This window comes from Lepidochelys kempii, chromosome 1, assembly GCF_965140265.1.
Source record: "Lepidochelys kempii isolate rLepKem1 chromosome 1, rLepKem1.hap2, whole genome shotgun sequence".
Classification (NCBI taxonomy): Eukaryota; Metazoa; Chordata; order Testudines; family Cheloniidae; genus Lepidochelys; species Lepidochelys kempii.
In genome coordinates, this window is record NC_133256.1 from 340,804,337 (window position 1) to 340,831,707 (window position 27,371).

The window sequence follows — 27,371 nt, forward strand, 5'->3', positions numbered from 1 at the left end:
AATCACTGGCCACAACTGCAGCTTGTGTAGACATACCCGAGCTAGCTTTGATCTAGCTAACTCAGCTGCCAGAGCCGTGAAGCTGTGGTTGCGTGTGTGAGGAATTACTCAGAATTCTGGTCAGGTCTGTATAGCCTGCGTTGAACCATGTGGTACCATGGCTTCCCTGCTCTTGTTCTAGTTAGGTAGATCAAAGCTGGCCCAAGTATGTCTACACATGCAGTAGTCATACCCCATGATTGCAGTGTAGACATATCGTAAGTGAGAGACATAATAACAGAGAGGACAGGAATTGGACAGCACAAGGAACTGATAATGGAATACAGTGAGGATTTTTCCAAAGGACCTAAGTGAATTAGGAGCACAAGACCTGTTGACTTTCAATGGCACCTATGCTCCTAATTCACTTAGACACTTAGGGTAAAAGCTCTGTGGTGGGATGTACCTAAATGTCTAAGGGAGTTAGGAGCACAAAATCTGTTGACTTTCAATGGAGCTTTTGCTCCTAACTGAATTAGACACTTAGGGACATGCCACCACAGAGCTCTTACCCTCCAGGTCAGGATTGAGGAACACGTGTGGGGAAGCCGGTACTGCGACTGTCCGTGCTGTACCCAGATGGTAAATAAAACCGAGGGCTTCCCTCTCCAGAGCGGTCAGCCTAGCACCGTTTCCCAACGCTAAGGATATGTCTACATGGCAGCCGCGGGTGTGGACGGCAGTTCATGCAGATGTATCCAGTGCTAGCTGGGCTCTAGCTAGCTCATTGAAAATAGAAGTGAGGATGCTACGGCCCAGGGGCTTCAGCTCTGGCTGCGCAAGCCAAGTACGTACCCGAGGGATCAGCCCACGCTGAAGCCAACACCGGGGCTGCCTCACTTCTGTTTTTAGCAAGCTAGCTAGAGTCCAGTGGGTGTGTCTACACGAGTGGCCATTCACACCCCTGCTGCAGTGTAGACCTACCCAAAGATTGCCCTTCGACACTGGTCTAATTCCATTGACATCATCAAAATTACTCTCAGTTTACACCAGATACATTAAAATTAGAACTGATTTTAGGCCAGACTCTGATACCCTTACTCACACTGGGTAGTGCCTTACTCCATGGAGAGTCCCATTATTATCAAAGCATAGGAAGGTACTAGTTCATATGAGTAAAGGGTATCCAAATCTGGCTCTTAAATGGGAGCAGGATCAGGCCCCAAGCCATCCCTCTGTATTGCTGATTTAAAGTATCCATGTATTTAAAAAACTTGATTGTCCTGGAGATTTTATAGGACTAGCTGCTCTATTTTCTTACACCAGAGAGGAGAGATGCCGTTTATGTCCACGGGCCCAGATCCTGCGAGCTTTCTGCTTCCACAGTCCCCACTGAGATTCTTATGCAGGAGCAGGTCCCAAATTCCTTAGTCCCATTAAGAGATGGACCTAAACCCCAAGGATGGACCCATGTGCTGGGAACCTTCCAAAAATTTGGCTCTGGGGTTTGGGCCCAGCCCTTTAAAAAGAGAGATGCTGGGCACAAAGCTGAGATCTGGATCTATGCTTTCCCGGAGTCAAGGTGGGTTCCCTCCAGGGCTGTATATGCTGCCGCTGCAGCCCTTCTGATTCATGGAGACCCAGCCAGAGCCAGAGAAGTGGAGCCCAAAAGAGACTCCAAGCTGTGTCTCTCCCTTGTGGCGTGTGGTTGGCCTGAAGAGAGGAAGGGGTTGGGGAGAAGGTGGGTGTCGTGCAAGACCAGGGCAGAGGAGCAGCTACAGCAGGAGGATGTGTTAGCTTTCACCGCTTCTTGCAGAAACACCCCCACGGCTGCCCTGCGAGCAGAGGAGGCGCTGGGCAGCTCTTCGGAAGGTTCACCCTTCCCAACTCTGCCTGATGACGTGGTGAAGATGTCTGATCAGTGGGGGAATGCGGCAGTCCTGAGTGTGGAGGAGAAAAAAGGGAGGATGAAAACCAGCATCCCAAGGGGAAGAGAACAGTTAACAATAGGGATAGCTCAGTGGTTTGAGCATTTGGCCTGCTAAACCCAGGGTTGTGAGTTCAATCCTTGAGGGAGCCATTTAGGGATCTGGGGCAAAAATTGGGGATTGGTCCTGCTTTGAGCAGGGGGTTGGACTAGATGACCTCCTGAGGTCCCTTCCAACCCTAACCTTCTATGAATACAAAAAGGGAAGGTGGTCAGCACGATCCTGCCCTCCCCTGGGGCCTGGTCATGCCCCCGGATTGAGATCCCGAGAACTGGTGTCATCAGATGAACACAAATCTCCCATCTCCAGCTGAAATAATTATCATCAGTCTGTTTATATTCATTAACATCTGAAAGGCAAATGTTCTTTTAAAATAAAGCGACAAACCCTTTTGAAGAGTTAAATATATCGGAGTCAAAAATCAGACAGACAGACCTAATTTGGAAGGCTACTGCCACGGCAACATTGAGCGACCTTGTCACAATCTAGAGATGGGGTGCGACCGTGCTGGGGTAATCGCGCTTGCAAAATGCAATCTTGCACGCATGCGCCTTTTATTTGAATATTTGCTAAGTACAGATCCCAGGAAAATCAGTATCGACTTTGCAGTAGCAAAATTAAAAGTACCAGCAGCCCCTTTGAAACGCTCATTTTTTAATGGTGTGGCGGCTCATGTAACAAAAATAATAATACAAAAAGTGGGGCTGAGCGTGGAAGAGCCCTTCGTTGTGTTACATGTGATTTTATATTCCAGCCATTTATACAACAGACCATATATTTCTCTCTTCCTCTCTCATTTTGCAGTACGAAAGAAGAGGAAGATTGCAGTTGTGCAACCAGAAAAGCAGTAGGTTTCTGTTTAAAAGCAGTTTCAATATGTAGATGAATTCGATTCTCCTCTGGGGAATGGTGTACAACAGTTACAGTAGAACCTCAGACTTACGAACGCCTCGGCAATGGAGGGTCTTCGTCCCTGCAATGTTCGTAACTCTGAACAAAACGTTCGGGTGGTCCTTTCAAAAGTTTACAACTGAACATCGACTTAATACAGCTTTGAAACTTTACCATGCAGAAGAAAAATGCTGCTTTCCCTTTAGTTTTTTAGTAGTTTACATTTAACAAAGTACTGTATTGTGTTTGCTTTTCTTTTTTTTTTTGGTCTCTGCTGCTGCCTGTTTGCGTACTTCTGGTTCCAAACGAGGTGTGTGGTTGACTGGTCAGTTCGTAACTGTGGTGTTTGTAACTCAGAGGTTCTACTGTCCATCATATTAGTAACTACAGTGTCAATCCTGCGGCTGAATATTTTGCAAGGGTCCCTTTCAAAAATAAAATAGCCACTAGTCTGAACAGGATGTTTCAGAGTGTTATCTCAGTAGGGTCTGCCCTGTAATTTGACTCTGTGAATTCTGGGACAGAAAGGCTGAATTCCAGCAAGTTGGAAAAAATTCCAGAATCCACAAAATCAAGCTGCCCACTGAGCCCTGACTGGGATCGATGGGGTAGCTCATACCTTAACAAGCTGTTTCTGGCTTCCTGCAGACTCAGGCAGACAATGCTGCATCAGTTTACACGTGGTTCATGTTTTTAACGTTATCTTTACATCCTTAAGCCAGAAACTTAATTTTTTTAAAGAAATTAAAGTTCAGATTCTGGAGCACAATTTTGCAGCCAGGGGTGAATTTCAGTGAAAGCCCCCAAATGCACGGATCCCTGACCATAAGACATAGCAGAGTCATTCTAGTTAAAATAGTGTTGTGTTTAAAGACCCAGCTGCTCAAAGGCAGGGGTTCTCAAACTGGGGGCCCTCAGGGGCCATGAGGTTTTTACTTGGGGGTCACCAGCTGTCAGCCTCCACCTCAAACTCCACTTTGCCTCCAGCATTTATGATAGTGTTAAATATAAAAAAGTGTTTTTAATTTATAAGGAGGGGGGCACACTCAGAGGCTTGCTATGTGAAAGGGGTCACCAGTACAAGAGTTTGAGAACCGCTGCAAAGGTGTTTAGATATCTAACTCCCATTGATTTCAGTAGGAGCTAGGCACCTAAATCCTTTTGAGGATATAAGCCAAAATGGCAGTATTATAATCTCCATGCAGATATCAGGGTACTAAGTGATGACCATACTTTAATGAGACTGATGCAAAACCTTGAGTTGCTCAGGTTCTGATCCATCACCCAGGCTCCTGGTATTAAGTGCATCGTATTGTCGTTAAGCAGGTTGCCATCCGCAGTGCCTGTTGAGAAAATACCTCATGACCTTTGCCCACTTCCTCAGCCAGACACAACAGGTGAGTCTGTTCAGCGACTCGAAAGCTCCTTTATCATTTCAGACTTCATCGGTCAAAAGCAGGGTGGAAAAGCCAGAGGTGAGAAGTGGATGTGGTATACACAGACCTACACATACTCCCAGGGCCAGACCCTCAAATGGTGTAAGTCAGCATAGCTCCACTGAAGTCAATAAAATTTGATTGATTTACATCAGCTGAGGATCTGTGTGCACATGTGTGGGTCTGTCTGTCCGTTTCGCTCTCGCTCTCTGTCTCAAGTTACCTGGATTTGCCTCTGGGTGTCAAAAGTGTTGAGAGTGTGACCCTTGAAGAGCTCCATTCCAGACAGTGTCCTGATGTCAGGCCAAATAAAGCCCTGGTGTAAATAGATACAGCTGTTTCCTATTGGCATCAATGGCGTTGCACTTGTTTACACCAGAACTAAATTTGCCTCATTATCTCTCTGCGTGCCTATCTGTACAGCACACCAACCATTATTACAACCAAAAGTGATTTTTGTTTCCCCCTTAATGAAGGTCGCATATTTTAGTGCATAATATTTAGACAGTTCATGACACAGAATCTAAACTGGGATTACTCCTTTGTTTGAAAGCCACGTTTTTAAATTTGCTTTTGTCCTGGTTTCTTCAAAGCGTAGATTACTGGGAGGTCACCAGCTTTTCTTTCTGTGACTGGTGCTTGAGGAGATGATAATACTTAGAATCATGAACTAACTAGCCCTTACGCCATCCCTGTGACAGTGGTACAGTGGGGAGTGAAATATTATTGTTCCTCTTTTACAGGTGGGGAAAATGAGGCAAATTCCATAGGCCACAAAAGAAGGTAGTGTCAGACCTCAGTTAGAGCTCTAAATCTCGATTCCTAGCCTTGTAGTCAGATCACAATAGGTCCCATTCCTCAACAGAGGGCTAGGGGAAGACATCAAGAATGGTAAAAGGGCCAGGAGAGCTGTATGGAAATCTGGATATGATTTACAGAAGAGATGGGCTATGACTCAAATTAACATGACGAGGGCTGCCTCATTCCCCACAGAGCTGAGGGGCAATCTCTCCCAGCCAAAGCTGTGGAGCACTTAAACTCTCCAGCACTCTGTTGTTATTGAGGCCCACAGTTCACCCACACGGTTACATGCCAGCACCGTCCAGGCCTTTCAATCCAGGCGCAGGAGCCTGTACCAGGAAATTAACCCTTTGTTTGTACTGTTCATAGTAGCTGGTATGGAGGCCTAAACTCTTGTGCTTAAAGGAAGGCATGCCCAGTGGTTAGCATGATGGCTTGGGATGCTCGGGATCTGAGTTCAATTCCCTGATCAGCCTGTTTGACCTGGTATAATCACGTATACTTTCTATTCCTCAGTTTCCCATCTGTCATAACACCTCAGGGGAGGGTTAACAATTATGAGACACTCAGATACTCTGTTATTGTGGGCCCTATAAGTACTGTTGATGGTGTCATGAATGAGATTTTTCTGGACACTGAGCTGTGCTTACCAGGGACCCAATCCTACCGCCAGTGGTTTTGCAAGCGTCTAGCAGAAAGAAGAGAGACCCTTAGGTTTGCTGCAGGAAAACAATTGCAGTCTTGGTAACGTGGCTTTCTTCTTGCAGGTACCGTCAATGGGCGATACTGCTGCCCCCAGCTCTTCATCAATCATCGCTGCTTCTCAGGTCCATATTTAAACAAAGGGAGAATAGCAGAGCTACCTCAGTCTGTTGGGCCTGGCAAGTGTGTGCTTGTGCTCAAAGAGGTATGGTTCATCTGTCTGCAGTGTGGGACTGGATGTCTGTGTAACAATGTGAAAACAGGGATTGTGGGGAATATGGACCAGAATTTCAAAACAGGCACCTCACTTGCATTAGTCTGCAGAAGAGAAGAGTGAGGGGGGATTTGATAGCAGCTTTCCATTACCTGAAGGGGGGTTCCAAAGAGGATGGAGCTCGGCTGTTCTCAGTGGTACCAGATGACAGAACAAGGAGCAATGGTCTCAGGTTGCAGTGGGGGAGGTCTAGGTTGGATATTAGGAAAAACTTTTTCACTAGGAGGGTGGTGAAGCACTGGAATGGGTTCCCTAGGGAGGTGGTGGAATCTCCATCCTTAGAGGTTTTTAAGGCTCCCTTGACAAAGCCCTGGCTGGGATGATTTAGTTGGTGTTGGCCCTGCTTTGAGCAGGGGGTTGGACTAGATGACCTCCTGAGGTCTCTTCCAACCCTAATCTTCTATGATTCAAGCATGGGACAGACACAAGTAGCTGTGTCCAGGACAGAGAACCAGCATGGACCAGAACCCATTGTGCTAGGCTCAGTACAAACACAGAACAAAAATGATCCCTCTTCCAAAGGGCTCACAATATACGTTTATAACAAAAGACAGCAGGTAGGTTAGACACACAGTGGAGCACAAGGAAACAATAAGGGCTTGTCTACACTTACTGGAGGATTGACACTGTGGCAATGGATGCACCGGGGGTTGATTTAGTGGGTCTAGTACAGAACTGCTAAATTGACCGCAGAGCGCTCTCCCATAGACTCCAGTACTCCACCGGAACGAGAAGCGCAAGGGGAGTTGACGGGAGAGTGGTAGATCTTAGCTACATCGACTTGAGTTATGCTACTAACATAACTCAAATTGCGTAGCTTAGATCGATTTACCCCCATAGTGTAGACAAGGCCTAAGACAATACTGTAGGATAAGCAGTGGTCTTGCACTTTCAGCAGTCTCTCTAACTGACTGCAGCTTCATTGGATGATCAGAAAAATCAGTTTCAAGGTGTCTCAGATTGGGCACTAAAATCTGAGACACCCAGAAGACAGATCACTGTTTAAATTGTTGGCCTTAGTCCCAACAAGGGACTCTTACTCATTTTAAAAAAATATCTGTAGTTGTTTGAAAGGCTACAGTCTATTGTCTCACAGTATGGGAGGCAGCTCTACAAAAAGTGCCAAGATCAAGCTGCTTTTCCAGGTGCGATAGCTTGATTTGAAATTCAGGAATCCAAAACAGTCTGAACAAAAAGCAGGATAAAGTGTTTGCAAAGCAAAAGATGACCATTGCTAAATCTGAAAGCAAGGCCCAAGCATTTTACTGATGGTGGATCTGGCTTTCTGCTGATCTTCTAAAAGAGAGCACGGGACAAAAGAAAGAGCATTCCCTTCAGTTTTGTAAGTGGAAGAGAAATGTGAGTTGCACTTGGGTGTGAAACATCCATTCCCAGCTGTCCAAAAAGCTTTCTTCCCATAAATAAAAATGGTCTTTTGTGGATTTGGCAGTGAAATGAGCAGGAGTGGAGATACCAGTTGACATGATGTGACATGTTGCGGTCCTTAGAGCCCAAATCCATGCAGCAGAGAGACGAGGGGGGAGAAAAGCCTTTTGCAGCCTTCGAGTCCTAGTTCATTCCCATGCAGGAGCCCAATTGTTATCAAAGATAACTCCACAGCTTGTCAGAGTCACATAACCCACAACATTTTGAATGAAATGAAAGATGTGGCCAGCTACTCAGCTGGATGGGTAGAGGATGGCTCTAGACTGTTCTCAATGGTAGCAGATGACAGAACGAGGAGTAATGGTCTCAAGTTGCAGTGGGGGAGGTTTAGATTGGATATTAGGAAAAACTTTTTCACTAAGAGGGTGGTGAAACACTGGAATGCGTTACCTAGGGAGGTGGTAGAATCTCCTTCCTTAGAGGTTTTTAAGGTCAGGCTTGACAAAGCCCTGGCTGGGATGATTTAACTGGGAGTTGGTCCTGCTTCGAGCAGGGGGTTGGACTAGATGACCTTCAGGGGTCCCTTCCAACCCTGATATTCTATGATTCTATGATTCTATGGTCTGAATCACAGTAGCTCTTGTGAAGTCAACGGTGCACTAGTGGAGTTACTCCAGCTGCAGATCTGGAAATTCATATATACGTACGTACACACACACAATATACATATATATATAAGATCAGGGCTTCCAATAATCAATAACCAATAGTCAATAACCAATAGTCAATAATTAATCAATAGCTGATCATTAATATAGTTTGAATTTTATAAAGGAATTTTAAAAGACCTCGGCTAAGTCAGAGTGATTGAATTTATTAAAAGATTAGATATCAAGACAGCGCACAACAGAAATAGGTATCAATCATAGTTACCACAATCCGTAGAACTGACCCTACAGTGGTGACAAGCTGATCACAGTCTTGTATTGGTTCTGATAATTGCTTATCCTTTGCTAATACTTATAGTAAGGTTCCATTATTTCCTCTTTCCGTAACGTAGATAAAGATACATGAGTCTGGTACTTTTAATAAATTTTTAAGCACATAATTGGGCATCTGCTTACTTACTCATTATTTTAGCATAGGTACGTTATATTTGTATATATATATTCCTGTCTGTTGCAGTTGAAGACATTGCTTGCACAGTCAAAAGAACAGGAAAAGGTCACTATTTCTTTCTTAACAAGTCCAGCAAGCTTGTATTTTTCTTTCTTAGTGTAACCAAAGAGGATTATGGGAGTCTGGTTCATGAGTGAGCTAAAGTCTGGTTTGTAGGTCAACAGGCCCTGCCTTGTCACTGTAAATGGTGCCATTTATTTAAGCAAAAAGCTGTAAGTAAGATATTCAGTAACACCAACTTGTCTCTTCAGAGTTACAAAAGAAATAGCGAGTAAAGCATTTGTTTAAATTTTTTGCTCTTTAACCAGACATTGTAAGTGGCGAAATAAAATTAACATAATGACAATTATAATTATTTGTAACACAATCAAACCCTTGAAGGTTACTTCTATTTAAGTATGCGACAATAGAATGTTGAGATCCCCATCATGAAATAACTGATTGAGATTGCTTTGCTTTTCCCATGCTGTTGCTAGTTTGCATAACATGGGTGTCTTTCTGATTTAACCAAATCTTCATAGTCAAGGTTAGTGAGGTAATGCAGACATCAAAAATGGGTATCATTGCCTCAATTTCATCCTGATGGTCAGACTCACTGTCAATTGTATACACCTCATTAAAAACTGGACTGTGGGTTATAACAGTTTGTCCAATCACAGTGCATTTTTGTAGGATACAACAAAATTTGGAATAGTGGCAGATAGGTCATCCTCTCCACTTCACCCACTCGAGACTGTAGCAACTAGCTTCCCAGCCTCACTCAATTGGTCTGGACCAGGACGATTACACACTGGAGTGGCAATGTCGAAGACATCACACCTAAGTCTGCTGCAGTTTCCACGATATGCATCTGATGAAGTGAGCTGTAGCTCACGAAAGCTTATGCTCTAATAAATTGGTTAGTCTCTAAGGTGCCACAAGTACTCCTACACTTGTATTGATATCCCTTAACACAGTGGCTCTCAACCTTTCCAGACTACTCTACCCCTTTCAGGAGTCTGATTTGTCTTGCGCTCCCCCAGTTAAACCTCACTTAAAAACTACTTCCTTTCAAAATCAAAAGTGTCACAGCACACTATTACTGAACAATTGCTGACTTTCTCATTTTTACCATATAATTGTAAAACAAATCAATTGGAATATAAATATTGTACTTACATTTCAGTGTATAGTATATAGAGCAGTATAAACAAGTCATTGTATGAAATTTTATTTTGCACTGACTTCACTAGTACTTTTTATGTAGCCTGTTGTAAAACTAGACAACTATCTAAATGAGTTGATGTACCCCCTGGAAGACCTCTGCATACCCCGAGAGTTACATGTACCCCTGGTTGAGAACCACTGCCTTCACAGAACGAACTATGTGCAGAGCCCTTAATGACTGTGTGCTGTTAGGATATACCAGTAACGGTAGCAGGTCCAGGCATTCCTGTAGGGGGTGTCTTAAAGATAACCTTATTGAACAGATCACTGCCAGTGTGTTGAATACTGCAGTGTCAGGGTCTAATCTGGGCAAACACATTGCAAGGGTACATAAGGGACATGACAGCTGTTTTAACAGCAACTCTGCTTAACAATTCATAGATTTAGTAGATTGTAAGGCCTGAAAGGATCATTATGATCACCTAGTCTGAGCTTCTGCATAACACAGACCATAAAATTCCACCCACTGATTCTTACACCTAGTCCATCAACTTGTGCTTGCACTATGGCATCTCTTTCCAAGAGACAGCCAATTTCCTTTTACAGACTCCAAGTAATGGATAATTGACCCTGTTCATTGATAATCTGTTTCCGAGATTAATTACCCTCACTGTTTAAAAAAAAATAATGTTGTTTAGTTGGTTTTGGACTTTGGCATAAGGTGACTCTCCTCTCCTGACATGCAAAAAGGGACTAAGCCAGTATTTGAAAAACAGGAGGAAAAAATGTAAAACTGTTGCACTCATTTTTTAATTTAAAATTTAGGAGCATGGCGAAGTTGCATAATTAAAACAGATGTCTCAGTCTTGGTGCTCAGAGAATTAAGCCGTTTAGACTGAATTTTAAACATATGATTGAGCAAGGCGGATGGAGTTATCATGAGCTATCTGATATGGCGTTTGTACTATCTGTACCTTGTATAAGCTTTATGGATCTGATGGCGCTCCAAGTGAAGCCAGTTTTTCCCATTGACTTCAATAGGAGCAAGTGTGGGCTACATCCTCAGTAAATCTTTGTAGCTCTGACTTCAACTGAGCTATTCCAGTTTACACAGTTGCTTTATATTGTCATAGACTATGTATTTATGACATCATGGGCCAAAAACTGAATCCTTCCTGACTGGCGTTGGAAAGCATAGTGAAAGAGAAATACATGTGGATTCAAGAAAGTTTCCCAAAATTAGTTACTTGGATCATATCTAGCTATGCTGAAACCAGTGGAAGTTTAATTGAATGAGATCAGGATTTGAGCACAGATCCTATTGAAATCATGGGAATTAGATTCCTAAATACCTTTTAGGGTCTTGTCTCTTTTACGTGAATGACTTTCCACCTCAGATGACATTCACATAACTTTTTAAAACCCAGTTCCCTTTCCCCCAAGAAGTAAAGTATATGATTTTGCATAGTGTTGAACTGTGTGTGAGATTAAGAGATAATGTCATTGGAAGAGAACATTGTTAACATAGTAATGGACTCCTGCTGGAAGGTTAGTGACAAGCCAAGGGACTTAAAATAGGAAATAAACACAGAGACAAAGCTAAAGCATTCCCCCCCCCCCCCAAAGGGAAATGATTATCCTGTCAAAACATTATTTTCCAATGTGAGCTTAGATTACTAAGAGTCATGGTGGAGACAAGGCAGTTCAGAGCAAAAACGCTGGTATTGTTAGCATCTGTACAGGACTGAAATAAATTGGGTGTCTAAGGTAAAAGCCAGAGAGTTCTGAGCAGTTCTGAGTGGAACTGTGTTCTGTTTGGGGGGAGAAATTGTGCCCATAACCTAGTCCCTCCCACTGCAAACTTAGAGCAAATATCACTTTAATAGGTGATCAAGGCAATGGTGTTTAAGTGAGTCAGTCATGCCACAAATGCCTGATTTCTGTCTTTCTTTCTTACTTTTTTATTTAGGTAGGAAGCTTTGAACAGGTTTACAGATCATTGCCATGTGCATACCGGAGATAAAACAATAATCATCACAACAGTGCGCTTTTGTTTACAGAAACATTATGCCGCAATGTAATCATCAGAGCTCTCTATTTAACCAGGTTTCTGTACTACAGAGTGAATGTCTTTTCACTTCCAGGACATGTTGTTTCTGGTGATCAAATACTTCATTTCCATTTCCCTCTGCCATTGACAGGTTGTGTGGTCTGGGCAAGTCACTTAGGGACACATTTTCAAAACAGCTCAGTTTCCATTTAGATATCAAAATGAGTGGCCAGATTTTCATGAACTTAGCTCTTTTGAAGATTTGGCCCATAATGGCTTTGTCTCAGTTTGCAAAATGGGGAAAATAAACAGGGGTGGTGTGATGATCAGTTAATGTTTGAGTGCTAAGCGTTATTGTCTATGGATTAACTAATGAGCTTTCCGTCCCCTTACAACTGCTGAACAACCGAGATGTGTTATTCACCTGCTCCATGGTCCTTGTGAACGCATGGAGGGGAAAGGGTGCAGGAATGGTACCTGTGTGACTGAACTGTTCTTGATCTCTAACCATCAGAGGAGTGAAGTTTTGGAATAGCCTTCCAAGGGAAGCAGTGGGGGCAAAAGACCTATCTGGCTTTAAGATTAAACTCGATAAGTTTATGGAGGAGATGATATGATGGGATAACATGGTTTTGGTAATTAAATATTCATGGCAAATAGGCCCAATGGCCTGTGATGGGATATTAGATGGGGTGGGATCCAAGTTACCCAGGAAAGAATTTTCTGTAGTATCTGGCTGATGAATCTTGCCCATATGCTCAGGGTTTAGCTGATCGCCATATTTGGGGTCGGGAAGGAATTTTCCTCCAGGGCAGATTGGAAGAGGCCATGGAGGTTTTTCACCTTCCTCTGTAGCATGGGGCACGGGTCACTTGCTGGAGGAGTCTCTGCTCCTTGAAGTCTTTAAACTACGATTTGAGGACTTCAATAGCACAGATATAGGTGAGAGGTTTTTTGCAGGAGTGGGTGGGTGAGATTCGGTGGCCTGCGTTGTGCAGGAGGTCGGACTAAATGATCATAATGGTCCCTTCTGACCTAAATATCTATGAAAAAATGGTTTGATTTGTGAAATTCATGGATGGAGTAGTGTCTAGCTGTGCCAAAAGAAGCAGGCTCCAGGTCCAAATGGGAATCAGCAACATCAAGAGACTCCCAGGGGCACAATCAGACAGTTGATGAAGCATGAGGAGCGGGCAGCTCCTCATGAAGCAAATGAGAGCAAAGTCCATGCAAAGGAGAAGACAATGCTGCAGCACAGCAACCATGCTGTTATGTGTGGGTGACCTGCAGATAGAAATACAAGAGAAGCAATTGTTACCACATTGACATGCCTCATTCCCTATAGGCTGTCATAAGAATTAGAAGGGGGAAAGGCCATCTCCCTGTCAGTGCAGGATTGTTCACTTTTCCGGGTTACATTTTCTAGTGCTGTGTCCAGTCTAGTTTTTAATATGTCAAATAGTTTGGCTGCCACCACTGCCCTGGGGACCCTGTTCTGCAATTCAGTAGCCCTCGGCATTAGGAAGTAAGGGAGGCCACACTCAGGTTGATCAAGCTCTCTCTCTAACAGGCAATTGTTTATTCCGAGCTGGTGCTGGATATAAAAGACATATTCATGAGAAGGAGATATGAGGCATCTCAGACACAGGCTGGGTAGGGCCTTAGTTCAACAAAACATCTAAGTCTTAAGTGCTTTGCTGAATTGAAGCCTAGATGCCAAGCCTAGCATATCTGAAGGGAGCATCCTTGAACCATACTGGGGACTGCTCGCAGCCATCCCAAGTGGCTTTTCTCTGCCATTGGCCTTGCCTACATTAGGTCTTTGAGGAAAGCCTGTCATTGTTTCAGAACCACCAGTGCGGTTGTGGTGGTGGTCGCAATGATGGGAGTGTCAGTGTGAACTGAGCACTGGTGTTCACATTGCTGTGTTTTCTGTACCTGCTGGAAGTGAAATGAGGGAGCTTTCACAAAAGAGGTGAGTGTTGTAGATGCAGCTATGCAGGCCAGCCAAGTTGGGAGCCCTTAAAAGGCTATTCGACTCCTATAGCTGTGAGTCACACAGGCCAGTGCCACTGATTGGCTGAGAACATATGGATTTGTCTGTAAAATGGGGATAATGATCCCTTTCTCCCTTTGAGATCTGTAGGTGAAAAGCATGGTATAAGAACCTGGTGGTATTATTATTAGACCCTCTTTTGGGTATTTCTAAGTTCATTTCTTTTAACGAGCAATCTTGTGAAATCTACAAAGGTCAAATAACGAATTAATATCTTGCTTCCATTAATAAGCAAACCAGCCAGGCTATTCAAATTATGCCTGCTTTACACTGTAATCTGCAGCATTCAGTGAAATTCATGACTGAAAAGTATCCAGCTTGGTTTCCAAAAATGTCGGCAAGCTCCCAAGACGAGGGCCCTACCAAATCCACGGTCCATTTTGGTCAATTTCATGGTCATAGGATTTTAAAAATCATAAATTTCATGATTACAGATATTTAAACCTGAAATGCCACTGTGTTGTAACTGTAGGGGTTCTGATCCAAAATGTTTTTTGGGGGGAGGGTCTCAAGGTTACTGCAGAGAGGTCATGGTATTGCCACCCTTACTTCTGCTGGCAACAGCGCTGCCTTCAGACCTGGGCAGCTGGAGAGCGGCGGCTTCTGGCCAGGAGCCCAGCTCTAAAGGCAGAGTCGCTGCCAGCAGCAGTGCAGAAGTAAGGATGGCATGGGATGGTGTTGCCACCCTAACTTCTGCGCTGCTGCCTTCAGGGCTCGGCCCTCGGTTAGCAGCCGTCATGCTCCGGCCACCGAGCTCTGAAGGCAGCAGCGCAGAAGTAAGGGTGACAATACCGTGATCCCCCTAAAATAACCTTGCAACCCCCCCGTAACCTCCTTTTGGGTCAAGACCCGCAGTTTGAGAAACACTGGTCTCCCCCATAAATCTGTATAGTATAGGGCAAAATTACACAAAAGACCAGATTTTACGGTTCATGACACGTTTTTCACGGCCATGAATTTGGTAGGGCCCTACCCATGACTGGAAAGGATGCAGGAGATAATCTCTACCGTATGCTATTATGATATTATCAGCTTCTCTCTTGTAATAACGTCTGAAGCCGACCACTGTAGGGTGGGGGTGGGGAGTAGATATGCTTACAGTCAGTTGCACATCCGTGAAGGATCAAGTGTGGGTGTTAAGTATAGCGTGTTAAAACCAACTCCGCCCGCCCCCGCTACAGAATCATGTAAATACCATAGAATGTTAACATGCACATTGACAGCACCTGGATTATCTTTAAAGCACTTCTTAGATTGTAATCTCTATGGGGGCAGGGACCCCTGTCGTTGTGAATATATACAGTGATATGTACAGTGACTAGCACAAAGGGGCCTTGAGTCAGTTGGTGCCTCCAGGTGCTACGCGAGTGCACAGATGAGGATTGTGACTATGTGGTCGCTCTATTAAAGCTTTCAGTGTTTACTTTTGTCTTTCATTAGGTTCTTAGCATGGTAATCAACGCCGCTTACAAACCAGGGAGCGTCCTCCGAGAACTGCAGTTAGTAGAAGACCCACAGTGGAATTTTCAGGAGGAAACACTCAAGGCAAAGTCAGTATTTCCAAGTGTTACCTACTCATTCATTTACTGTCCATTTTGAATAAACAGAGCTGGTTGGAAAAACTAAAGGACATTTTCATGACATTTTTCATTTAGGGGTTTTTTCCCCAAAAAAATGTTTTGATTTTTTTTTTTAATTTTTTGTACCAGTTCTATAGCAGTTTAAACACTGAAACAAAATTTTCTTGAATATTTCGTTTCACGTTGGTTTGGGGGATTTTGGGGAGCAGGGAAGATTTTGATAAAAAAAAAGTAATCAAAATTTCCAATTTTAATCCTTTTCGACCAGCCCTTTTGAGAAATACCTTGCAATGGGAAAACCAGATCGAAGTGTTGATTCAGCAAGTGCTGAGTTTTATGAAATGCTGTTTTGATGTAAACTTCATCTATTATTAAATGGTACTAATCCAATTTGTGGTCTCATAAAATAAAATAAATTTACTATTTTTAATCTCTAATTTAAGGGCCCTTTAGCAAAGAAAGCCATAACAAGAACCAGTGGTTGGAAGCTAAACCAGACAAATTCTGATAAGAAATTAGGCAGCATATATTTTTAACAGTATGTGTGATAAGCTATTGGAGCAAACTACAAAGGGAAGTAGTATATAAATCAGGACTAGATGCCTTTCTGGAAGATGATGATTAGCCAAACATATGTTACTGGGCTCAGTAATAACTGGGTAAAATTCTAAGGCCTGTGTTGTACAAGAGGTCAGACTAGATGATGTAATGGTCTCTCTTGACCTTAAAGTCTATGCATTTCTGCCTGTTTTATATAACAGTAGACAGTTGTTTGTATTCATCTGTTTCTCCCTCATTAGTATTGAACACTATTGTTATATGTATTGAAATAGTTGGTGCTGAAATACAGTGCTATGGTTTGCTATTGTATTGAATGTTTGGCCATACAGATTCCACGGTTGTTAGCTATTTTCTACTCGGATTGTGAGGTGTAGAATTTAGGACCTTTTACTCTAAAGTCGCTGAGCTTGTATCATTTGGCCCAAGGAAGAATCATGGTCAGAAAGGCAAAACTACTCAAAAGTCTTAGCTTTTTGTATTTCATTGTGAATTCAAGAAAGAAGTGGTTTTCTCACACAATTTTAATCTAAGGGAATAGGACTCTTCTATGGAGCAAAAATGAAACCTGTTTCAAATGAAGCTTGTGTTACATTGAAAATGCACAATATTTTTTGTATATTTACAACTGGAAAACATTCCCATCTCTCTGAAATTTTGCATCAGCTGGAATTTGGCAGATGCAAAATGTCAGAAAAAATACTTTTTTTTTTTTCAAAATTCGGTAAAAAGAAAGATTTAAGCGGTTTGATTTTCATTGGTGCGTTGCTCCTGCCGTTCCTCCTGACATCAGTGGGTGATGCGAGTGCTCAGCACATCTGAAAACCAGGGTATGATTGTCCAGGTTTAGGGCCTGATCCTGTAAACATTTAAGCCTGTGAGAGACTTTGCCGCTGAATGGTCCCATTTGGAATCCAGTGGGATGACTCACTTGAGCAAAATTGCTCCCGTGTAGAAGTATGTGCATAATCAGATCCTTAAAACAGGAGTAGTAGGACTTATAGGCCCTTTGAAATTCAGCCTGTATAGGGTGACACAATGAAACATTTGAGCTGGACTGACATTCCTTCCACAAGATAGCAGTTGTGTCTTCTACACCCATCCATACACTAAGTGTATGGAATGCCATGGTCCAGATCTCATAAAAACACTGTCAGATTAAAGCCCCAAGAACCTGCAAACTAAGGGTTAGTCTACACTACCGCCCAACCTCGGTGCATCTGCTGAAGACACGCTACGGTGACAGGAGAGCACTCTCCCGTCGGCATAATTACTCCACCTTAACGAGAGCTGGAAGCTATGTCAGCGGGAGATGCTTTAAGTCGACGTAACCTGCATCGCTCAGGGGAGTGGCTTTTCCACACCCCTGAGCGATGTATGTTACAATGCGGTAGTGTAGACAAGCCCCAAGACTGGTTTGATTTTGGTTTTGTTCATTTTGAGTTTGCTTGGGCTTCTGCCTATATTTCTATTGCATCTGGCTGAACAGAATCAAAATCAGACTCGTGAAATCAAAGGCCGCAGATTTCTGAAGGCGACGCACGACACGTTGCATCAGATATGACAGCCCATGCCACTTCTGAATCCTAAAGAGCTGCTCTGAGCGAGAGTATGTGTGTTTAAACCAAGTTTCAAGAACGCTGGACCACAATGGCATCTTCGAGCAGACTGCTAATGATGACAGCTCTGCAGCCAGCTGGAATGTTCGTGCTGTAGTGTGACATGTCCCGTCACCACCTTCCTTCTGATTTTAAATGACAACTCCTTAGATCTTGATGGTGTTGCTATTTGTCTTGGGGGAGAGGGAAACGAAGGCTGCCTTCCCACCAGCCTGAAAGCTGGCCGCCAGGAATAAATTAGCTCCGCAGCCGGGCAACCTGTATTCAGTTTACTCTGCTGTCAGCAGCGACCATCGTCACAGAATGAATTACAAGAGCCTTGCAAAGAAGACAAAGAATCTGGAGGGTACAAGAGGATGCATGCACACAGTGAGATCAGTCACGCCCCACCCGCCATCAGTATTCCGTGACAATGGTGTGACAAGCTAGAAATGTCATGCCCGATCATAGAATCATAGAATATCAGGGTTGGAAGGGACCTCAGGAGGTCATCTAGTCCAACCCCCTGCTCAAAGCAGGACCAATCCCCAATTTTTGCCCCAAATGGCCCCCTCAAGGATTGAACTCACAACCCTGGGTTTAGCAGGCCAATGCTCAAACCACTGAGCTATCCCTCCCCCGAAATCGCCTAAGCCCTCCATGCTCAGAATCCCTGCGGGGGTCAACGGGAGCTGCCGGTGCTCAGTTGCCCTGATCATCAGGGGAAATATTTTCTGCTCTGGACAGGTTCTTATCTCCTGCACAGCACTGAAGTTAGAAGACAATGCTCTAAACCCCAAAGCGATTTAGTTCCTGTATAGGGTGCTGCAGCATCAGAAGTGGCTCAAAAGTCCAATTCTCATGCGACAGTCCTTGCCACAAATAATGCAGGCGTAAACAGCAGGGCCAGGAGATGAAGCCGGGGCACGATTGGCATTTGAGGTCTGCTGCCCTTTGCTTCCTCTCTCTCAGTCACTTCTCTTCAGCCGCTTTGATTCCCAGGTGCAGCACAGCCCTTTAGGGCAGCCTGTTGCTAGCCCCATCTTCCAAGCTTGTGTCACTGTTGAAAGTTTTCAAGTTCCTCTTACAAACATCCTTGAGCCTGGGCCTGGGTCAGCCTGGTGGCTTTGGAGCATTGTAGTAGCTGGGTGAATGTCAGGAAGAACTTTTGAGTAGCCTGAGCAGAGAGGAAGGATGGTCTTGGGGCTGTGCCACTTGGCAGAAATGCAGATGGGCTGACGTCAATTCCTACCTGTGCTACAGACTTCCTTGGGTTACATTGGTCAAGTCATTTAGTCTCTCTGTATGTCAGTTCCCCATCTGTAAAATAGCGGTAACAATCCTTCATTGCTCCATCCCATCTACTTACATTGCCAACTCTTCAGGTCAGGGACTGTGTTTCATTATGTGCATAGTGGGTGGGTCCTGATCTCCATTGGGGCATCTAGATATGATGGTAAAACATAGTAATAATAAACATTTCATCTCATAGAATCTGTGGAATTGTCCTCTGAGGAATGTAGTAGAAGCCCCATAGCATGGTAGATTTAAAGCCAAAGTGGACAAAACATGAATAAATTTACAGTGGGCAACAACCCTGCCTTGGCAGGGGGGTACACTAGACAGATCAAGTAGATCGTATCTGTCTCTAGGTTCCATGCATGTCTGAATCAATAAAATATTTCATTCTAACATTCCATCAAAATGGGTTTTTAGAAGAGCAATTCTTAAAATAATTTGCTTTTGTTTAAATAATTATATAATTTTATCATAATATACTAATTTTGGGCCCAATTGTGGAACACTAACCCTGGTGAATGTAGTAAGATGAGTCCCTGAAACATAAACTCTTGTATTAGAGGCCCAGTCTGAGGACTGAAGCCTGAACCAAAGTACTTCCAGGCATTGCTAAGCAAAGGCTGGGCTGTGAGCCAGAGGCAGGCCCCACTCACAGAAGTTGGCAAGAAGAGAGCTGCTAGAAGCAGGAGCAGCCACACATAAGTGCTAATGAGAGGAACTTATGCCAAGATGGCATCAGAACACTCCACAGAGATAACATGGAACGGGCAGGTGCATCTTAAAGACAGGGTCAAAAGGACAACATGATGGATAGATTTGATTGAACCAACATGTAACAGGAGAGAAGCAGCACCCTAATGAGTAACAAGGCTGCACCTCAATACATTAGGAGGGATGAGTAATCTGTTCTGCACCTGTATAAGAATAGGCCTGGAAGGGCACATCATCGTCCAGTGTAGGGGGCAGTGGAGTGTCCCGCCACTGACTTGAGCTGTGTCCGTTGCCGGGGGCACATATTCGTAGTATGTCTGGTAGAGTCTATAGGGAACTATTACTGTGCTTCGTTTGACAATAAACCTGGCTGGGTGCCTTCGTACCTTACTAAAGTCAGTGGTCTTTGGGGGTTCTCTCGGGGTCTGCTGTGTCCGCTATCTGCACAGAGCTGGGGTAGCACACAGAGGGAACACGCACCCAGCCGACTGTTATCATCATCGAACAAGAGCAGAGCACCACACCGGTAGCTACTGACAACAGTGAACACTTACTTATAGGAAAAATCCCATTGGTGCTCATGGAGTTACCAACTCAAATAAGTGTTCACCAATGTATGTACGGGTTCTGCAATCAGGGCTTTAATATTTCATGGGATTAGGTCAGCAATAATAATGTTATGATTAAAGATGCATGCAGTGTTGTTGTAGCCATGTTGGTTCCAGGATACTAGAGAGATAAAGTAGGTGAGTTAATAGCTTTTATTGGGTCAACTTCTGCTGGTGAAGGAGACAAGCTTTTGAGATTAAACAGAGTTCTTCTGGTCTGGGAAATGTACTCCAAGCATCACAGCTAAATACAAAGTGGAACAGATTGTTTAGCATAAGGAGTTAAAACACACGGTAAGATGCCATTCAAGGTGGACAGTAAATATCTCTGTACTTGTAGGACAAAGGAGGGTTAGTCGGTTATAGATTGTTGTAATGAGCCATAAATCTAGTGTCTCTGTTCAGTCCATGATTTTTAGTGTCTAGCAAAGTTATGAATTTAAGCTCCCAGGCTCGGCTCTTGAAAGCGTTGTGCAGGTTTCCTTTGAGGATGAGGACTGAGAGGTCAGACATAGAGTGATTTGTGAAAAATGTTCTCTTCCGGGCGATAGGATGTCATTGTCTGTTACCATTTTTCTGCGTGAATTCATTCAGGAGCATCACGATTGTCTCATTTCACCCATGTAATTACAGCTGCTTTTGGCTAAAATGTCTCATGCTGATTCTTAGCCCGACGGTGAATATTTTTCAGGGAAGTTTTTGATAACATTTCATTTGGCCATTTTTAAAATGATCCAGGGTGTGTAAAGTGCATATTGGGAAACGGCCTAGGTTGTTAGATAACTTTCAAATGATTAGAACCAGTTTCAAGCTACACCATCCACCTCTGTGAGGTCCCATGTGTGGGTCAGTGGCATTGTTTGGTCGCCTGAGGCTGCAGATAGATCAAATAGGACTGGCACAGAAGTGTAACCTCTCTCCATAACCATGATGAGGCCATGTCAGGACTGCTCCCAGAGTGAATCCTGATTACGAGTAGTCTAAGATGTTGGTGGAAGATTAGATGCTGCTAGAGTAAGGTCACAGCCACATTTTCATTGATTTTGCCTACAAAGGGAGGCAGTAATTTGTGAGCTCATTGGCATCCAGGATTATTTATTTTTGGGAGAATTTGCTAGAAAAAAACCCACATGCTTCAAGGAGTCAGGATCTCGTATAGAAACATTGAAGGTTTATATCGGTAGCAGTCCCAGTCTGCGTTGGATTTCACCAGCCATGAAGGGCAGGGTCCAGTTCGTATTTAGTGGCTCAGATGTTCTTCAGATCCGCTCATGCTGTATTTGTGAGAGCTGCGGTTTGTCTTAGGGATGGTGGGGGTTAGCCTGGGGTATTTGTGGTGGGTACTTTGTGTCTGCAAGACACTCCCTCATATTCAGTTGATTTTTTTTCAGTGAGGTAAGCAGTGAGTTCCTTGCTGAGGAAGGGGGCTGGGTCCAAGAACTGTTGAAGGAAATTCAAGTTTGCTAGTCAGTTGACTATTCAAATTAGCCCCAATGTTCAGTGGGACTATTGGCTGAATTCTGAAACGGTTAATGCTTTGAGTATTGCTGAGCACTCCTGCTGTTTGAAATATCTATTTAGCACAAAGCTTTTCATGTCTTGGAGGATGCCTTAGCTTGTTTTTTCTAGTAAATTCTCCTATATGGGTCATTACTGTAGGGATCTTTGAAAATTCTTTTTCCTTTGGCTTTAGATGTAAAACAAGTAATTAGAAAAGCAAGATTGTTCAACTGAGCTTAACGCTACAGTTGATACTGCTGAACTTTAAAGCCTTACAGTGATCCCAGGTTATTAGTGCAGGATGCTTATTACTTAAAAGTAGCTGGCAAAATGAGATTCTTATCATGATGGAAAATATAATATCAATAACTGTAATATTTTTAATGGCACTAATGGAAAAATGGTTTTCTAACTGCAGCCAGTGTAGGTCTTTTCCTGAGGCTGTCAGAGGGTAGTTCAGATTACATTAATGACTTTAGTGTTAAAAGGTTTAAAGAGTGGTATGTATGGAAAATATTAATAAATCTTGTTTTACAGAGATACTGCCAAGACCAGAATCATGTTTAAAATTATATTCCATTTCTGTAGCCACTAAGAACAACTTGAGTCATCGAGACAGATTTAATTATAAAACTCACATTCGTATTTCCCCATCCATCCTGGGTCTTCATTCTTTGTATCTCACCTGGACGATGAAATGACTGGTCTGTTTTGTTTTGTTTTTTTCCTTCTTGTTAGTTCCACCTTTTTGCTTTTGCAGGCCCTGTAGTACAATGCTGTCCTCTTTGGGATCATAGCACCACAGGGCATGGTACCTATTTATGGATGAGATTCTGCTGTTCTTACTCCTATTAAGTGGTGTATGTGGGACTTTGAGCTCAGAGTGTTTAGTTTGTGAAAAAGAAGATGTGGAGCAGTGGTGTAGCAACAGAAAAAGAAGTGGTTGAAATAACCTAAACTCCCTATTTACCCAGTGAGAAGTGGATTAACTCAGTTTATCTGATGTTTACCCTTGACTACACTACTGATTAAGAGGTAACTTCATTTAAGGAATAGAAGTACCTTCACAAGGAGAAAATATCAGATGCTAAAGGGCTATTTAACCCAGTGGGGAAAGGTACAACAAGAATCAATGGCTGGAAGTTAAATCCAGATATATTCCAATTAGAAATAAGGTACAACTTTTTAACAGGGTTATTAACCATTGGAACAAAGTGCCAAGGGAAGTGGTAGATTCTCCATCACTTGATGTCTTCAAATCACAACTGGACTCCTTTCCAGAAAAGATTCTTTAGCTAAGCACAAGTTATTGCAGCCCAACACAGATGTAACTGGATGAAATTCTCTGGCCCAAGTTACACAGAAGATCAGACTAGATGATCTGATAGTCCCTTCTGGCCTTAAAGTCTATGCATCTATGAATTAAAGTTGGAAGAATTTGTCCCCTAGGAAGGACTGGTTTCTGTTGGTGTTATTTCCCATAGAATCATTTCTGTTCACATTAGGTTTTGTAGAACCTGTTTGAACTATGATTTCCTCTGCTCCCCCGGCAGTCATGCCATCTGTGCAATGGGACAGTAATGTCCTCTTACCTCTTGGGAGGGGAAAGGGAGCGTTTTTTCCATTTTGTACAGCATGCCTGTTGGAGTCTCTCGAGATGCATAAACAATCAGATCATTTGAAAACACATGGGAGTACTCATGAGTTAGGACCAGATTTTTAAAGGTATTTAGGCACTAACTGCCATTTAATTCAGAGGGAATTAGGTACCTAAAGTACAGTGACTGTAAAGCATTGTATCATTGCTAATTATACCCTAGCACCATTTGCAGTCAGCATAGTAATGGGCAGTATCATTTGCACCTTGCTGACCCTTGATCACTTATTGTTATGTAAAAACAAAGTTCAGATAATATTTAGTTTTCCCCCTAAATTGCCATTGAATAAAGGCCTCTGAGCATCACGGACACTGATAACTTGCAATGGTTCTGAGGCTCAGATCTTAAAGTACCTCCACATTTCCAGAACAGGATTGTGGTGGTTGGACTAAAGAAGAAAGTTATGCTTTAACAGGTACCCTCTGAGTTATGGCATAACTTTCAGTCTTAGAGTGATGGGTCATTTAAGGATGCCTCTCCTCACATCTGTCTGGTCATCTCTCCTTTATTCCACATCCCACTGTCCTTTCTTCACTCTGCTCCAAGTCTGCCTGGTAGCATCTGCCCTCCTGTTCAAGAGCTCCTGGCCCCAGTGCTGCTGTCACACATGCTGCCTGCGTCCCTTCTCCCATCCATCTTGGCTACAGTATCTTTGCTCTTCATCAGTTCCAGTCCAGTGAGCTCTTTTTACTTTTCTCTCCTCTGCACATATTTATAGGACCAAACCACTGCTCTACCATGCATTCGCTCAAGTGTCTCTCCTGCTGCCATTAGGCACACTGTGTAAGACGTGCTTTAAAAACCGGTATCTCACGGTTTACAACTAGTTTTTACGCTGCTATTTAATAAATTATGTGGACAAGTGGTTTTTCAAAGTTCACCGCTCCAGTATATTACACAAGGTATGGAAGTCTACCTTCCTTCAGCCATTTATTGCACAAAAATGCTCTATATAAAACACCATAACGAAAGAGTCTAGTCTCCGAATATTCCCCTAGGAATTCCAGGCACTTAGGCCTCTCCAAAGCCCAAAGAAATGAATGGAAAGGCTCCCATGCACTTCAATGGGCTTTGGAAGAAGCACAGAGAAGAAAGGCAGAATACTGGAGGCAGAGTCCACTGCAAAGATCTGAGAGCTGAATTTTTCTTCTAACATTTACTCTTCTCCACTCATGGCAAAATACTTAGGCCCAGATTCTCAAAGGTATTTAGGCACCCAGCTCCCATGATTCCAATGGGAGCAAGGTGCCTAAATATCTTCGAGGATCTGGATCTTTGGGGGCCTGATCCTAATGCTTGTGAAGGCATTGGAAAGGTTCCTGTTGACTTCAGTGGGTTTTGGGACAGGCCCCTCCAGTACTGAACGAGCCGTTTAAATTATGGCACAATGAAGAACACCAGAAAATAAACAAAGTCAAACCCATCACAGTAAAAAGCCACATGATGTGGTATTACTAAACGGGGTACCTACCACCCAGACAAACAGTGATTCAGAGTGAAAACCTCTTGGAAGATGGAGCTTCAGGATGAAAGCAGAAATGGATGGTCTCAGACAGAGGTCCAGCAGGAGCAATCTCTGCACCCTGTGGCTACCACTGTAGAATCTTGTTCAGTGCTGGCCCCCCTAAAAGACAGGTGACCCCAGAGAGCACCTACCCACGCAGAGGAGGCTTGTGAAGCAGGTCTCAGCTAGGCCCATGAATTGACATTTCTTCAGAAAGCCGCCCAGTGCTTGCAACTGTACCACCATAAGTCCGTACTGCTCACGGCTCTTTACCGCCTGTCAGCATGCCAGGCAGAGATGGTAATCCTGGGCCCATGGGTCTGCAGACTGGGAGTGTGCAGAACCATAGAATAAAACGCAATGCAATATAGCATCCCCATTGACAGCTCCCACAGTTGTGACCTTGCTGTCATCTTGTACTCTCTTCTCTCCCACCTTCTCCCCAAACAGCCAGTCTTCCGATGCCCTAAACCCACAGCTCCAAACCTTGTCCACCCCTGTGGTCTCTCTGACCTTGAGTACTGTAACCTTCCCCGCCAGCTTTACTGCATCCTGCCTTTCCTCATTTTAGTGTATCTGAAATACAATTGTTACAACCAGGATGTCTTAATTCTGCTCTTCAGTACATTGGTCGTCCCCCCGCCCCAAAGTCAGTGAGAGGATCATCTACGTTATAGAGGGCAGAACTGGTTTTATAGCATCCACTGTTCTTACTTCATTAGTTATGTGTGATCTTGCAATATTCTTTCCTAGATACAGAGGGAAAACATACAGGGCAACAGTCAAGATTGTGCGAACATCTGATCAAGTGGCAGATTTCTGCAGAAGAGTCTGTGCAAAACTGGAGTGCTGTCCAAATTTGTTTAGCCCTGTGCTGGTCGCCGAAGTCTGCCCTGAGAACTGCTCCATTCATACCAAAACGAAGTACAGTGAGTATCAGCCAAACTATTGCTCTGTTGCTAGAAAGGAATCAGAGCCGTGGGAGGATGTTCATGATATAGTCATAAAAATAAATGTAATTTGATACCTACCTTTCTTTCTTTCTTACCTGTAGCATAAGATATTGCAAATAGTAACACCAATGCAGCAAAATGCAGCATGTCCTTTGGGCTGAGCTCACCGATTGGTTCTCAGCACCCTAGGCCTGCACTCTCTAGCACAGGGAACTGAGCACTCACCAGGTCACCCTGCAACCAAGCCAGACAGACCCACAGTGGGATATGTGCATGGGAGGTCACAAACACAGTCCTCCATGGTCTCCCTCCAACTTCATGCCCCAAGGATCTTTGCTTGGCCTGCCGTTGTGTTTGCTTTTTCCCATGGACTCTTTGTGTCCTCTCTGTCTACAAAAGGTTGCCAGATGGAGTATCTAATATTTTCCAACTCGGCCCACCTGTTACATTAAGGCTACGTCTAAACAACACACCACTTTCAGCAGTGTGCAGCTACAGGCTGCAGTGAAAAGCAGGCTGCATCCACCCTGCAGTGTGTAGCTACCCGTGTCAGTGAAAGGCTCTGCTGGAGAAGCTGCCTTTCCCTGTGGAAGAGCAGGGCTCCAGCAGCCGGCAGCTGCTAGCTTTTCCCTGTTGCTGGAATCTTTTCCTGAGCCGGAGAAGGGCTTCAGCCGCAGCAGTAGGGTGGCCATTCGCGCCATTCCCAGAATACCAGGTGTTCCAGGAAAGGTGTGGGCCTGCCCCCTGCTCTCCCCGCCTGTGTGGCCCTGTCCCCACGTTAGGTCATACCACCTGGGGGTGCCATTTTGAAGAGCTTGCTGCTGGCGTGATCTCACACACCTGGTGCAGGTCCAGGCACATACCCACACCCTTCAGCTGTGTCTTTACTGCCTCCTCATCTGCACTGCTATTTATTCCTGTGCTGTCCATGGATGTGCACCCCGCACCGTCAGAAAAACACTGCGGTACGCATCCTTGGAAGATGAGTTTGGTTGGTTACTGCACTATTTGCCGTTCTTTGTTCTTTTAACCTCTGCAGTAGCAGGTGTTTACTTTCGCGACTATGCACCAACATCCAGTTGGTGGTGATCTTGTGTAGGCTGTATTTTGCCTAACTTTTAAAGGAGCTAACTTCTTTGGACCACATGATTTACTGCTAATAAGTCAAATTCTGATCTGTTGCACCACTATAAAGCTGGAGCATGTCTGCCAAAATCTACGGCGTGGCCCTAGATTTACATCTGGGGAGCAGAGGCTCCAATTGAGCACTCAAGTGCATCCTTATTCAGGAAGGCTCTCGCTTAAAGTTAAGCACATGCTCATGCCTCCCTGAAGTCAACTTTGCTGAATAGCAGTGGACTGCTGAATCAGGTCCTGAAGGTAGAACTGGGTTACAGTCTCCTCTCACGCGAATTTTACACCAGTATAATTTTACTGATTTCAAATGAGTCACTCCTGACTAACAGCACAGTGAAAGGAGAATCGGGCCCTATGTGTCTAAAAACAGCTAATAT

At 43.8% G+C, this 27,371-nt stretch overlaps 1 protein-coding gene across 3 annotated transcripts in view; it reads left to right on the plus strand.

Annotated features, from left to right (window-relative positions):
* SFMBT2 (Scm like with four mbt domains 2) overlaps positions 1–27,371 on the plus strand; it is a 189,645-nt gene that overhangs the window by 145,799 nt on the left and 16,475 nt on the right. For 2 of the 3 annotated variants that reach the window (XM_073328832.1, XM_073328828.1), the window contains 5 exons: positions 2,772–2,814; positions 4,185–4,255; positions 5,863–6,002; positions 15,329–15,438; positions 25,658–25,833. In XM_073328832.1, the coding sequence (XP_073184933.1) occupies positions 2,772–2,814; positions 4,185–4,255; positions 5,863–6,002; positions 15,329–15,438; positions 25,658–25,833 (540 nt within the window). Of the gene's footprint in view, positions 1–2,771; positions 2,815–4,181; positions 4,256–5,862; positions 6,003–15,328; positions 15,439–25,657; positions 25,834–27,371 lie in introns of all 3 variants that reach the window. The other variant, XM_073328829.1, reaches the window with a different exon arrangement.